Here is a 14,789-nt window from a genome sequence, read left to right on the forward strand (position 1 = left end):
GTATAGAGGCATAATGTAGGCATCAGAAGTATTCGAAACCACTAATAGCGACGGCTGAGCAGTGTTCAGGACCACGGACAGCGCACGCAGCTGTGTGTTCAGGACCACGGACAGCATTGCAGTACATCGCCTGGTGATGTCACGTTAATGTTAAGCCATTTAGTTAAACAGATTGGAAAACATAGCAGTTATCAGTATAATTCTAAGGCATTCTTACAAACATAATGTCATTAGCTTTTGGCCAGAAAATAGGCATTAGTACTGTACTGGAAAGTGTTTTGAATATCCTGCACTTAGATATAGAATAAATTAAGATGGGGAGCCAGAATACTGATGTATTTCATAAATAAATATTAATTAACAAAAATGAATAAATATGCTTTGAATATTTTAAGTTTCATTAAGTCACACAAGAACGTTTGCATTCACACTGTTTTGCATTCAATCTCAGTTCAGGATAAATGCCTCCAACTACAAAGTGTAAGTACTATATGTGTTAAAATGATCTGTGTCGGTCCAATCAGCTTGTAGAGTTTCACCTCTTCACACTAAGGACTGAAACCCAAACCATCAGCTCTGGCGACCCCGCTGAGAGCGACCCGTGTCAAAACCCCATTAGCTACTTAGTACAGCCGTTCCTGAAAATGTCACCGTTCGTCTCCAGCTTTGGGTTGCCATGGCTCTGGACCTCCGCGGTCTGATTGGACAAGGGGGGCATTACACTAGTCTCCCCCCCCTTACATTGGCTGTTCTTATCCCTTTCTGTTTATTTGTACTGCCTCTCAGGGCTGGCGGAAACTGAAGGGTTTTGTATGTTGTGTATAAGCTGCACTTCCCACGCAAGCACATGAACACCCTTCACAACCGTGTAATCAGAGTCCCGCACTGACTACTGAATACTCCAGCACATGAACACCCTTCACAACTGTGTAATCAGAGTCCCGCACTGACTACTGAATACTCTAGCACATGAACACCCTTCACAACCGTGTAATCAGAGTCCTGCACTGACTACTGAATACTCCAGCCACTCCTCGATCGTTGAGTTTTCCTGTGACCAGGACCGACTGCAAATGCCCTCTTGACAGTCCGTACATAGTCTGGGGGCAGTCTGGACACAGTCTTGACAGTCTGTACATAGTCTGGACGCAGTCTGCACATAGCCTGGACAGTCTTGACAGTCTGTACATAGTCTGGACACAGTCTTGACAGTGTGTACATAGTCTGGATGCAGTCTGGACAGTCTGTACACAGTCTTAACAGTCTGTACATAGTCTGGACGCAGTCTGCACATAGCCTGGACAGTCTTGACAGTCTGTAGATAGTCTGAACGCAGTCTGGACACAGTCTTGACAGTCTGTACATAGTCTGGACACAGTCTTGACAGTGTGTACATAGTCTGGATGCAGTCTGTACAGTCTGTACACAGTCTTAACAGTCTGTAAATAGTCTGGACGCAGTCTGGGTAGTCTGCACACAGTCTGTGCTGTTATCTCCTCAGCATTAGTCATTTCCCACGTGCCCTGTGGCCAGTTTGCTCTGTACTTCTTTGCTACCCAAACCCCAATTTGCTGCAGGCAAGAGCGTACGTGCTTCTTCCCTGAGACACGTTCCATCCCTTCAAACAGCACCTCGGGCAATGTCGACCTGACCGCACATGGGTGAGAGCACCGATTGGCTGGTTCTGTGCGCCTGAGCTGGTGTAATTGGTCCAGCCAGAGCACAGAGCCAACCTTTGTGCTTCAGACTCCCATACATGACTGTGGAGTCATTGAGATCTGATCTTAGGATCGCCTGTGATAGGATGTAACCCTTCCAGTATTAGGGTCACCACGGAGACCCACAGTCAGGGCAGTTCAGGGTTATTTTGAGCTCACATTTTTCTGCTGCAGGTGACTGCTTGCTGCTGGGAGCATGTGTGAAAATAGTGGGTGCCGGTGTTTCATGTAATTTTATGTCTATAAGAAAGGAAATCATTGAAGTTGAGAAGTCATTAATATGTATTAAGCCGTCATTATTCGCAGATCCATACAAATGCGCACGTGTCGGGTGACAAGCGTGAACGGTTTGCTGCTGTTTTCCTCCAGCTTTAACACCAAGAAGGGAGGGAGGGAGGGAGGGAGAGAGAGAGAGAGAGAGAGAGAGGGAGGGAGAGGGAGAGGGCAAAGAGAATGAGGAATGGTAAATTAAGTGAAGACATGCTCTCTGCATTGCGAGACACAGGCCTATCTGACTCTCCTCCTCACAAGTGTGAGGTGTGCGTGTGTGTGAGAGTGTGAGGGTCTCATTATCCTTGGTAATTGATGCCTTTGGATAGAGCTCTGAGCAGAGGAGGTTCGTCCACCCTCACAGGGCACAGAAATAAAACTACACACAGCAACCCATGCCACAGAAACCCACACCACTGCCTGCAGCCTCTACCACTGTCCTCGGTGCCTCTGCGTGTGTGTGTGTGTGTGCGTGCGTGTGTGTGTGTGTGTGTGTGTGTCTGCGTGTGTGTGTGTGTGTGCGTGCGTGCGGGCGGGCGGGTGTGTGTGTGTGTGTGTGTGTGTGTGTGTGTGTGTGTCTGCGTGTGTGTGTGTGTGTGTGTGTGTGTGCGTGCGTGTGTGTGTGTGTGTGTGTGTGTCTGCGTGTGTGTGTGTGCGTGCGGGCAGGCGGGTGGGTGTGTGTGTGTGTGTGTGTGTGTGTGTGTGTGTGTGTGTCTGCGTGTGTGTGTGTGTATGCGCACATGTTGGGAGTGTTTCTAGATGCTTGTTTGTGTATCTCTTTTTCAAGCAGATGGAAGGGGAGACATCATTGGCTAGAGAACATAATAACAGTTCCTCTTGTTCTCCTGCTCTCCTGCGTTTCTTGGTCTCAGCTCCCAGAAGCCCCAGCTCCTGCTCGTTAGGCACATATGTTCCTCATTCTCACTCGCACGCATTGGGGTCCTCAGCTCCGTCTGCTTTAGTCTCCTCGACCCGCACCGCGCAACGCTCGCCTTTGTTTTCATCTCTCTCTCTCTCTCTCTCTCTCTCTCTCTCTCTCCGTCTCCCTCTCTCTCTCTCTCCCTCTCCGTCTCCCTCTCTCTCTCTCTCTCCTTTTGCCCTTGTTCTGCTTCTCTCTCATGCTCTCAGTCTTTTTGCCTGAAGGAGAAAACACTTTTTTTGTGTGTTTTTCGAAACCAGGTCACATAGAAAAATAGTACAAAGGGCCTCAGAAAGATCCCATATGCAAGGCCATCTTCAGGGAGGGTGAGTGTGTGTGTGTGTGTGTCAGCGCGCAGGTAGAGGCCACAGCAGGATGACCTTGTCAAATTACATCAGCCTGTTTACCAGGAGGTGCATACAACACCCGTACACATACACATTTGCACAGTAACAGACACACACAAGCGTACATGCGCACACACACACACACACACACACACACACACACACACACACAGAGTTCTAAATTGGCTCTGCCAGCTGTTTTCTCTGTGTGAAATAAAGTGCAGACCTTCCGTGTGATGCCTCACCACTCATCACTGTAATGTGTGTGTGTGTGTGTGTGTGTGTGTGTGTGTGTTTGTGTGTGTGTGAGTCAGAGACAGAGACAAAAAGCAAGAGAGGAGCAAGTATGTGTTTTCATACATTTTCATGACAAAGATGTCCTGAGTAGCACAAGATTAACTCCACCTTGTCAGGAGTAACAGAACAGTCCCACAGTCCCAACAAACGCCATTTCATTGCTTTAAACTGGAAGGCAAAATCTTTCTTTTCGGTTACTGAAATTAAAGGCAGGGTTATGGGTAGCCATACAACATTATGAAATGTAGGTCATTACATGAGGGAAAGTTTAGCATCAGCACATTAATACTGCCAGATAAACATGCCTGAATTCCTCTGGAGTGGGTATATATACACATATACACACACAGGAAGCACTTTGACACCTTTAATTGTTGCACTTTATTGTGTTGGGGATTTAATTCTGAATGGATATAATTGCCTTTTTTACCTATCAATCTTATTCACCATAATGAAACAGTGAAATGTTTTTAGAGATTTCAGTAATTAATTACCACTAAAAAACTGAACTCTCTTATTCAGTACTTTGTAGAGGCCCATTTGGCAGCAGTTGGCCCATTTTTGGAGCTTTTAGAGAGACTTGGGTTTTTTGGAGCTATTTTAGAGAGACTGTTGGGTTTTTGGAGCTGTTTTAGAGAGACTTTTGGGTTGTTTTGGAGGTCTTTTAGAGAGACTTGTTTTTTAGGTCTTTTAGAGAGACTATTGGGTAGTTATGGAGGTCTTGTAGAGAGACTTGGGTTTTTTGGAGTTATCTTAGAGAGACTGTTGGGGTTTTTGGAGTTCTTTTAGAGAGACTGGTTGTTTTGGAGGTCTTTCAGAGAGACTGTTGGGTTATTTTTGGAGTGCTTTTAGTGAGACTTGGTTTTTTTTTAGTTCTTTTAGAGAGGCTGTTGGGTTGTTTTGAAGCTGTTTTGGAGAGACTGGGTTTTTTGGAGCTGTTTTAGAGAGAATGTCCGGTTGTTTTGGAGGTCTTTGAGAGACTTTTGGGTTTTTTTTAGGTCTTTTAGAGAGACTACTGGGTTGTTTTGGATCTCTTGGAGAGACTGCTGGGTTTTTTGGAGGTCTTTTAGAGAGACTGTTGGGTTGTTTGGAGCTCTTTTAGAGAGACTGTTGTTTTTTTTGGAGGTCTTTTAGAGAGACTGTTGGGTTTTTTGGAGTTATTTTAGAGACTGTTGGGTTGTTTTGGAGCTCTTTTAGAGAGACTTGGGTTGTTTTGGAGGTCTTTTAGCGAGACTGTCGGTTTTTTGGAGTTATCTTAGAGAGACTGTTGGGTTTTTTGGAGTTATCTTAGAGAGACTGTTGGGTTTTTTGGAGTTATCTTAGAGAGACTGTTGGGGTTTTTGGAGTTATCTTAGAGAGACTGTTGGGTTTTTTGGAATTCTTTTAGAGAGACTTGGTTTTTTGGAGTTATCTTAGAGAAACTGTTGGGTTGTTTTGGAGTTTTTCTAGGGAGACTTGCTTTTTTGGAGTTCTTTTGGCAAGACTGTTGGGGTTTAGGAGCTCTTTTAGAGAGACTGTTGGGTTTTTTGGAGTTATCTTAGAGAGACTGTTGGGGTTTTTGGAGTTCTTTTAGAGAGACTTGGTTTTTTTGAGCTCTTTTAGAGAGACTGTTGGTTTTTTTGAGCTCTTTTAGAGAGGCTGTTGTTTTTTTGGAGTTCTTTTAGAGAGACTGTTGGGTTTTTTGAGCTCTTTTAGAGAGACTGTTGGTTTTTTTTGAGTTCTTTTAGCAAGACTGTTGGATAGTCTTTTATCCCCTGACCAAAGCCCTTATTGCCAGGATGCACAATTTATCCAGACAGCGACTCTAGGAAGGTTCATGGTTGTGTCGAGCTTGTTCCAGGCCTCTGTGGTCCTGGGACACTCAAGAGTCTTAGCTATTGTTTTATAACCTTGCCCTGATCTCTGCATTGTGACAGTTTGATTGCCAAGATCCACAGACCGATCCTTGGACTTCATGGCTTGGTTCTTGTCCTGACACTGCAGTGTAAATTGTGGGCCCTTATATAAGTGTGTGCCTTGCTACACTGTCCAGTCAATTCAGATAGTCACAGGTGGACTGCGCTCCAGACACATCTCAAGGATAATGAAAGCAAACAGGATGCATGTGACCACAATTTGGCCGAGTGCGATAGAAAAGTGTCTGAGTTCTCTTTGTGAATAAGAGATTTCAGTTTTTCATTTTAAGTTAATTTTTGAGACTCTCTAAAAATGTATTCTAGCTTCATCATATATCCATTCAAAATCATATCCATAACAAAAAAGTGTTAAACAAGAATACTACCTGATTCCACTGTATATAGCGATAGTAAAATACAAATAGACAGACAGATAAATCCCATCATGCCTCATCTCTTCACCTCCCTCACTCCCTTTGTCTTCAGAAGATCAAAGAAGGTGTCTCAGGCTCTGCTATGAAGCTCTGTCATCTTCCCACACTGCTCCTCCTCATGCCAGCTCTCCATCGTTCATCCCGTCTTCCACCCCACTAGTCCTGCAATCACAATCACACTTTTTCCTTCTCAGATGCTTCTGCGTGACGCATCGCGCCTTCACGCAGAGCGTCACACGCCAGTCACACGTGTCACGCGCGCACAGACAAGCGCGCGCGCACACATGCACACGCAAATCATGCCTGCCTGCCATGGGTACAACTAACACTGCAAGAACAGCCAAATCTCTCACACCGTCTGTCTGTCTGTCTCTCTCTCTCTCTCTCGCTCTCTCACACACACACCAGATACACAGTCAGATCTGTTGGAGAGACATCCCGTCACTCACATGGTCTGTCACAAACACAGGCGTACATGCCAAACACACAGCCGTTTAATCTCACGTGCGTGAGCACTTGCTGTGAATAAAGCAAGAGTAAGGTGTGCATGTGAGGTTGAACGTGGCGCTCCAGCACGAGCTAACCCAAATGAACCCAGTCTTAGACGAGACAGCAGGAGGGATGGGTGTCCTGTGTCTCGCTCACACAGGCGTTATCGCGGTCTCTTGTCTTGTCGTTCTGTCCTTCTCCATTGGTCTCATTCTGTCACACTCTCTGGCTCACTCTTTCTGTCACACTCTCTGGCTCACTCATTCTGTCACACTCTGGCTCACTCTTTCTGTCACACTCTGGCTCACTCATTCTGTCACACTCTGGCTCACTCTTTCTGTCGCTCTGCCTAGCTCACTCATTCTGTCACACTCTGGCTCACTCTTTCTGTTGCTCTGCCTGGCTCACTCATTCTGTCACACTCTCTGGCTCACTCTTTCTGTCGCTCTGCCTGGCTCACTCATTCTCTCACACTCTGTGGCTCACTCATTCTGTCACACTCTCTGGCTCACTCTTTCTGTCGCTCTGCCTGGCTCACTCATTCTGTCACACTCTCTGGCTCACTCTTTCTGTCTCTCTCTCTGGCTCACACACTTTTGTCTTCTGTCTTGGTCTTTCTCTCCTCTTGCATTAAGTCTAGACTGTGCAATCAGCGAGTGAGCCGTTGGCAAGGCTCCAGGGGCCACGCCTGCTGATTCTGAGAGAGCGAGAGAGATAGAGTGAGAGAGAGAGAGAGAGAGAGAGAGTGAGAGACAGAGACAGAGAGAGATCAGGAGCTTCACCTAAATTCTTACAGAAAAATCAGTCCTCTCATCCTTCAGTCTTCTCATCCTGCCCTCACACTGTTTGTCTACTTACTCTACCTCTTCTCCTCCCCCCCCCTCTCTCTCTCTCTCTCTCTCTCTCTCTCCCCCCCCCCTTTCTCTTACCTACAGCTGCCAAGGAAGCCCATGCAACCCTAACAGTTTACTCTCTTTTCACAGGGGTCCCGGAGAGCCAGGCGCGGGTGGGGTGCGGGTGGGGGGAGGGTGGGGGTCCGAGCGGCCGGGGGAAGTGTGTGCCAGCGTGTGAAGGGAGGAAGCGAGGGGCAGTTGTTGGGTCGGGGGGGGTCTGAAACAGCGTTAAAGTAGACGAGGTCATTTCCCCCCTCATGCCTCACCCGAGTCATCTGAACACACACTTTAATAACATGACACGAGCGGCAGGACAGTCTTTCACTGAATCTCAATGTTCTCTTTTTTCTTGCACCTGTTTTTTTCTTTCTTTCTCTTTACTCTCTCGTTCTCTCTCTCTCTCTCTCTCTCTCGTTATCTCTCTCTGTCTTTCTCTTTCTTCTTTTTTCCGATGCTTGAATAGAAGTGGATCAAAAAGGTAAAGACCACAATGAACATAAACCCTCTTCCCCTCTCTCCTCCTCTCCTCTTCCCCTCTCTCCTCCTCTCCTCTCCCCCTCTCTCCTTCGCTCCTCTCCCCGTCTCCTCCTCTCCCCCTCTCTCCTCCGCTCCTCTCCCCCTCTCTCCTCCGCTCCTCTCCCTTTCTCCTCCTCTCCTCTCCCCCTCTCCTCCTCTCCTCTCCCCCTCTGTCCTCAGCTCCCCTCCTCCTCTCTTCTCCTCTCCTCTTCTCTCCTCCTTTTTTCTATTCTCTCCTCCCCTCTCCTCTTCTCTCCTCCCCTCTCCTCCTTTTTTCTATTCTCTTCTCCCCTCCCCTCTCCTCTCCTCCCTTCTTCTCTCCTCCTTTTTTCTATTCTCTCTTATCCTCTCTCCTCCTCTCCTCCCCTCTCCTCCTTTTTTCTCTCCTCTCCTCTCTCTTCCTCTCCTCCCTTCTCCTCCTCTCTTCCCCTCTCCTCCTCCCCTTCCCTCCCCTCTCATACCTCCTCCTAACCCAGCACCTTGTGTAGTGGTCATGTTTAATGTATGTTTCCCTTCTCTATTTCTCTCTTTCCTTCTGTCTGTCTTTCTCTCAACAACTTATAACCAATACTCTGCAGTCCTTCTAGATCCTTCTCCTCGCTTCAGACGACGCCAAACACGCAGTCACATGCACGCTCGAACCTGCACACAGTAATTCATTAATCTCCATACAGTACAAGCATGCTATTATGCATACAGCCTACACACACACACACACACACACATCCTAAACTCATGACATGCTGTTATCAAGGCCACACATAGACATGCACACTCTCTCTATCTCTGCCTTTCATCCACACACACCCACTCAACCATCCACACACACACACACACACACACACACACACACACACACACACACTCACGTCTCTGCCCAGTGTCGAGGGCTCTCCGCCATGCTCCGTAACGAGCAGGTCATGTCTTCCTGTTGTGACGGTTGAGTTGAGTCACACCTCACATCTGTTACTGACACAGCCACGCCCCACCCACGCTCACCTCCCATTGGCTATGATTTATTCATTCCTCTGTTGTTTGCAGTTCATTTCCGATCAGACCCTGCAGATCCAAGTGACTCCTCCCTCTCTGCCATGCGGGTGGAGGTATCTCTCCACTATTCTACCTCCACCCCCCCACCTCCTTTCTCCATCAATCCCTGCTGGTTCCTTCTTTCAGGATGGTCCCTAAGTTGTCTGTCGTTGTGTAAGACTGTTCGGATTAGTGTAACGATTGGAAGTGAATCCTCTCTCTCTCTCTCTCTCTCTCTCTCTCTCTCTCTGTCTCTCTCCACCCAGCTTCTTCTTCCTTTCACAACCCCCCCCCCCCCGCCTCCTCATTCTCTTTTCTGATTGGTCGATATCTCTTCGATCTCTCGTGTTCTCATTACAAGCTGCTGTGGGTCGTCTGCGCCTCCCTCGCACTCGTCCTCCTCGCCCTCCTTTTTCATCTCTCTATTTTTCCTTCCCTTCTTTTTAATTCTTCAACTTTTTCTGCCTGGCTTTGCTACCTCTGTGTGTGTGTGTGTGTGTGTGTGTGTGTGTGTGTGTGTGTGTGTGTGTGTGTGTGTGTGTGTGAAGGTCCAGAGGGCAGGACAGTGTGTGCGACTGCCAGGTTCTGGGCCTTATGGCCTGTCACACTGGACCATAGATGCTGTTTTCTGTGTGTTGAGGCCTAAACTGGGCTTAACCGGAATCGGATCAGCCCAGTTATCTCCGACCAGTTCCAGTGTCAGCCTAGCAGCCCCAGATTCTGCTCTTCTCTGGACAGGCGCGGCACGTTTCTGCCCAAACTACCCTTCCGTGTGCTCCAATAATACTGCATGCTGCCTCCACGTGTACTTACGCATGTCAACACAAGTCACTTTTACATGTCTGTGTGCATGGGTGTCACTCCACAGAAATAACCCCAGTCCTCTAGTGCCCCTGAGCTGCCCTCTCATTTTGCCCTGTGACGTGGCCACTACCCCTCAAGGCTCTCCTGCTTCAGAGCAACGCCAGCTACCATTCTCTACCTCTCTCTCTCTCATTTTCTCCCTCACTCATTCATCCCTTCTTCCTCTCCTCTCTCCTGCCTTTCACTAATTCTCCCGTCTGCTGATTAACTGCTGAATTAACTCGTGCTGCCCACACGGTTCTTTATTCATTAACACACGAAGGTTTACGGTTTGATTAATTGACAGATTATGGATTCTGGGAATGTGCCTCTTTGCTTTCGTGCTCAGGACCTGCCATTGTTAGAGAAAGCCTACACACACACACACACACACACATACACACACATGTGTGTAAGTGTGTACTTTCTATTGTGTTTGTTTTATTGCGTGACCAGTTGGTCCCCCTTAGGCACAGACACTAGAAGAGATGAAGGTTTTGCGCTTATGTATGTATTTGTGTGTACCTGTATTTGTGTGTTTTATGTGTGTGTGTGTGTATTTGCATGTGTGTGTGTTACGTGTGTGTGTGTCTTTGTGTATGTGTATTGTTAAAGCTGAAGTGCCAAGGCTTACGCAGGTGGTCATGAATTTCAATGAGAGGAACTCAGATACAGATAAACCGTTCTGGACAGACAGTACAACAGGGAGACCTAACCCTGAGGAGAGAGAGAGAGAGAGAGAGAGAGAGAGAGACAGAGAGAGAGAGAGAGAGACAGAGAGAGAGAGAGAGAGAGAGAGGTGAGACAGCCCTAAGAAGTCCACTCTGTGTAGTGTCTCAGTCCTGTAATCAGGATATAGTAGTTATCTGTCTGCATCTGATATTTACCTCACAGACAGCCAGAGTTAGAGCTCTTCACACAGAGAATGATCAAGACCTGTAAGCACACACACACACACTCTGTTATTGTCTATTTTCATTGCTTTTACTTGATTCTAATATAGTAGCACTTCCAATCTGGTAGGGTGGCAGGCTTTTGTGTGTGTGTGTGTGTGTGTGTTTCTTCGTGTGTGTGTGCACATTTGTACGTATTTTTATATGTGTGTTTGCCTATATGTATGTGTGTGTACGTGTACAGAGTTCCTACAGCAGACTTGCTACACCGTGAATTTAACCGCTTCGTGTCTGCAAGCAGGCAGAGTGTAATCTCAGACCACTGCTAGCCTCTGCCAGATTAACCCAATCCTGATTCTCATTTCACAGGAATAACGCTTGACCCTTCTCCGTTTTCATCCCTCTTCCTTCCTCTGCTTACACACACACACACACACACACACACACACTCACACACACACTCATGTTATTCCAAATCTCTTCCTCTCTATCCCTATCTATTGCTTGCATTAAAATACACACATATATTAACACACATGCGCACACACCCCCTCACACACACACACACACGCACACAAAACGGCACTTTCCGCTATGACTCCTTCTGTCTCTTTTTCCTCTCCAACCCACACACTCTCTTGCATACAAATGCACACAGGCATGCATACCCATGGAAACAAATGTACACACACACACTCACACACGCACAAACAGTCCCACATGCACAAAGACATATACATGCACCTACACCCACCCACACCCAAATCAACAGACGCACCCACACACACACGCATGCGTGCACACACACGCATGCACGGTTTCCCATTCTGCCTGGTGGAAGGTGCCGTTCACTGTACAGCACACTGCCCCCTGCTGTCTGCTCTGCACACCTGCAAGAAGCAGGTGCATGATTCATTCAGAGCATGCTCTCAGGAGCCTGACGAGTGAGGGAGCCTGGAGACTCTGCACATGACGGAACAACATCCAAATACCCACGCTGCCCAGCCAGCGCCAAATACACCCGCACGCACACACACACACACACACACACACACACACACACACACACACACACACACACACACCCGCACGCACACACACACACACACACACACACACACACACACCCGCACGCACACACACACACACACACGCGCGCGCGCACACACGAACACACACACACGCATGCACCACCCTCCACAGTTGATCTTCCTCACCACGGGTGTTAACACTCTTCCTCACCCTTCATCTCTACCCACTGACAGATTTGTCAGCATTATGGTTAAAGCAGTGTTCTCCAACCGGGACCAGGCGTTCACCAGGCTGTGTTTTTCCCGCCTACAGTAGGTCCGTTAGGGGTTTTCTGTGAGTGGGTTGAGTGCCCGCTTGAGTCACTGTTGAGTTTTTATCGTTTTCTGCGGTGCAAATTTGACCCGAGCGCTAGGACCTCGTTAGCACCTGCCATGCTAAGAGGATGGAGCCTGGGTGTAGCCACGCCCATGCCCATCCTTCCAGGGGGGTGGGGGTGTAGCCGCAGGGGGAGTTCTTTATTTGCCTAGCGGAGGATGGGTTCATCTGGCACTGCACGGCCGAGCCGCTGGATGGGTGGGGCTAGATTTGTTCCAACAGTTCCACTAGGTTCTGTTAATAGAATCCCAGTAGTGCTACTTAGATGACCCAACCCGAGAGAGAGAGAGAGAGAGAGAGAGAGAGAGAGAGAGAGAGAGAGAGAGAGAGAGAGAGCATTGTAAAATACTCGTGAGGACAGCTGGAAAAGATTACAGGTCAAGCTTAATTAATCCTACCAGGCCAGTGTGTGTGTGTGTGTGTGTGTGAGTATGTGCGTGAGAGAGAGAGAGACAGCGAGACAGCGATAGAGGAGCATGTATGGGCTCTTGACAGTAGCCCAGTCTGGAACTGTGCACATGAGCACTGACTGGAGGAAACTTTGGCCTGGTCACTCTGCACACAGCCAGCGGAGCAGCCGTTGGCGCGCCCCGTCAGTTTCGGCTCTCCGTCAGACCCGCACCGCAATTACCCCGTGGAAAAGGCAGGGGTAAATGGGTCCTCCGTCAGTTTACAACCCTCCCTCTTAATGAAGAGCAGGAGAAGGAGAAGGTACTCTGGCTGACCTCTGTGTGTGTGTGTGTGTGTGTGTGTGTTTGTGTGTATGTAAGAGAATGAGTCAGAGGCATTTCTGTGTATAAGAGACAGGGGGAGAGAGAGAGAGAGAGAGAGAGAGAGAATGTCGGTGTGTGTGTGTGTGTGTGTGTAAGAGACTGAGATGCAGAGAGAGAGGGAGGAGAGAGAGAGGGAGGAGAGAGAGAGAGAGAGAGAGAGAGAGCTTGCTGGATCTGTCCCAATTGTTCTCCCACACAGTATGTTCATTCTTCATGGGTCACCTACATAGAGCAGCGCACTGCTATAGCGTGCAATGCCATTTCCCTCCTCTCTGTGGAAGGTGCACGTGCCTTATTCTCTCGGAAATCTAATAATATCCATGTTGCCTTGGAGAGGCTGTTCTTATTTGGTATTCGATGGACGCATCATGACTACGCGCGGATTGCATGCGCCTCTACCATTTCTGCATTCTCATTGGTTCGTGGACACCAGTTTGAATTTCCTTTGCATAGGCTTCGGGTGCTAAACAGAAGCACGATTTGCCGTCGTTTTTGTTATGGATATTATGTAAATACTTAGCACAATACAGAGCAAATCTGGCAGTGGGTCGATGCCAAAAGATTGATACTTTGAATAATAACAGCCTTCTGGAGCGAAACAATAGGAAAATGAAAGAAAACGAAAAAAACCATAAAACAAACAAACAAAAAACTTTCGGAGGAGAACAGGGAAAAGAAACGTTACGACAGTGAAAAGAGAAATGCAAATATAATAACAACAGCAGCAAAACTAGTTATAAGCCGAGTTTTTAAAAAGGCGACTCTTCAGCCGTTTTATTCGGTAATGCAGGCAGGGCGCGTGATGAAATGCGTGCGGGCAGCGAGCCCCTCGTCTTTGGGGCCCGCGCTGTCCCTCGGTGATTGTAAAATCTAATTTAGTGCAGTATCGCTCCGACTCTCTGAAGTGTGTAAGACTGCTAGGAGATATTAGGAGATGTAAACGCTAGTTTGAATGTGCGAGAACAAAGAGTAGCGCAATCCCGATCATCGTTTTTTCACGCGGACAGTTCCTGTGGCTCTTTGTCCAAATGGTGGCCTTTCTTTACTCGTTAGCTGAAACAGTAAAAACGCATTACAGGAGCTCGGGGTGAAACACACACCCAGGGGCGATGTTCGTGGTATTTCACGGCCTAAGTGAAGGACTAGTTTGAGAATGATGATTGAAAGTGCACAGGCCCCGAAATCGGAGGCAGGCCAGCTTGTGCAGCGTTACCGAGACGAAAGGCGGCATTCTTAGTGACATAATCGACAGATAGCTAAAATTTTAAAGGAAAAAAAGTCAAGGATAACGTTACATTTTACTTTTTAAATGTTGCTTCTCTAGTCATGACAGTAGTCAAGTCTTAATGTCCCTCCACTCTCAGTGCGAGTCGTTTCACGCATCCTAAAACAGTAAAACCCGCAGGACTCGAATAAGAGCAAAAACCTTTTTTTCCAACGGTACAAGCTCCTAAAACATTTAAACTCCATCTGCAAGGTTCTCTTTAAACTTGTACGCGCCGTACTATCTGCCTGGACATTCCTTATTTATGATTGTCACGAAACTACGCCAGTCACTGCGCGCGAGAGACTCAGCGAGCGTCCCGCACTGTCGGAGCTTTATGAGTGCAGGGCTCGGACTCCAGACCTTGCCGTAATGTTTTAGTGCGCGCGCGTGTGTACGGTCCACTTACGACTCCGTTATATTCACAGGCAGCTTTTAAAATCGATCAGTATAAGAGCCCGCGCTAGGCCCGCGGGAGCGTCAGGACGGAAATCCCTGCCAGTTTCCCCGCGCCCTCTTGTGTGCAGCCAGGGTTCCCTGTCTGGAAACACCCCGCGCACTCACCTCCCTTCCTCTCCTCTCTCCTCCCCTCCCCTCTCCTCTCTCCTCCCCTCCCCTCCTCTCTCCTTCTCTCTCCTCTCAGCAGTGCGCATGTTCTCCTGGGTCCCACCACAAGCCCGAGGCTGAGAGTGTGAATATACGTCAGCCGGCTAATTCACACTGCTCCCATGTGGATCGCCTCCTTCATAAGACAGATATAGAGGGCACCGCATGTCAGTGCGCACTCCTGCACATGTGTGTG

At 48.0% G+C, this 14,789-nt stretch overlaps 1 protein-coding gene across 4 annotated transcripts in view; it reads left to right on the forward strand.

The window, feature by feature from the left end:
• The window catches only part of adgrl1a (adhesion G protein-coupled receptor L1a), a 108,434-nt gene that overhangs the window by 70,440 nt on the left and 23,205 nt on the right, over positions 1–14,789 (forward strand). For 2 of the 4 annotated variants that reach the window (XM_035525300.1, XM_035525302.1), the window contains exon 5: positions 7,726–7,740. The exons of the other annotated variants lie outside the window; for them this stretch is intronic. In XM_035525300.1, coding sequence (XP_035381193.1) covers positions 7,726–7,740 — 15 coding nt within the window. The remainder of the gene's footprint in view (positions 1–7,725; positions 7,741–14,789) is intronic. 4 annotated transcript variants of the gene reach the window in all.

The sequence above is a fragment of the Electrophorus electricus genome, chromosome 4 (genome assembly GCF_013358815.1).
Source record: "Electrophorus electricus isolate fEleEle1 chromosome 4, fEleEle1.pri, whole genome shotgun sequence".
Classification (NCBI taxonomy): Eukaryota; Metazoa; Chordata; class Actinopteri; order Gymnotiformes; family Gymnotidae; genus Electrophorus; species Electrophorus electricus.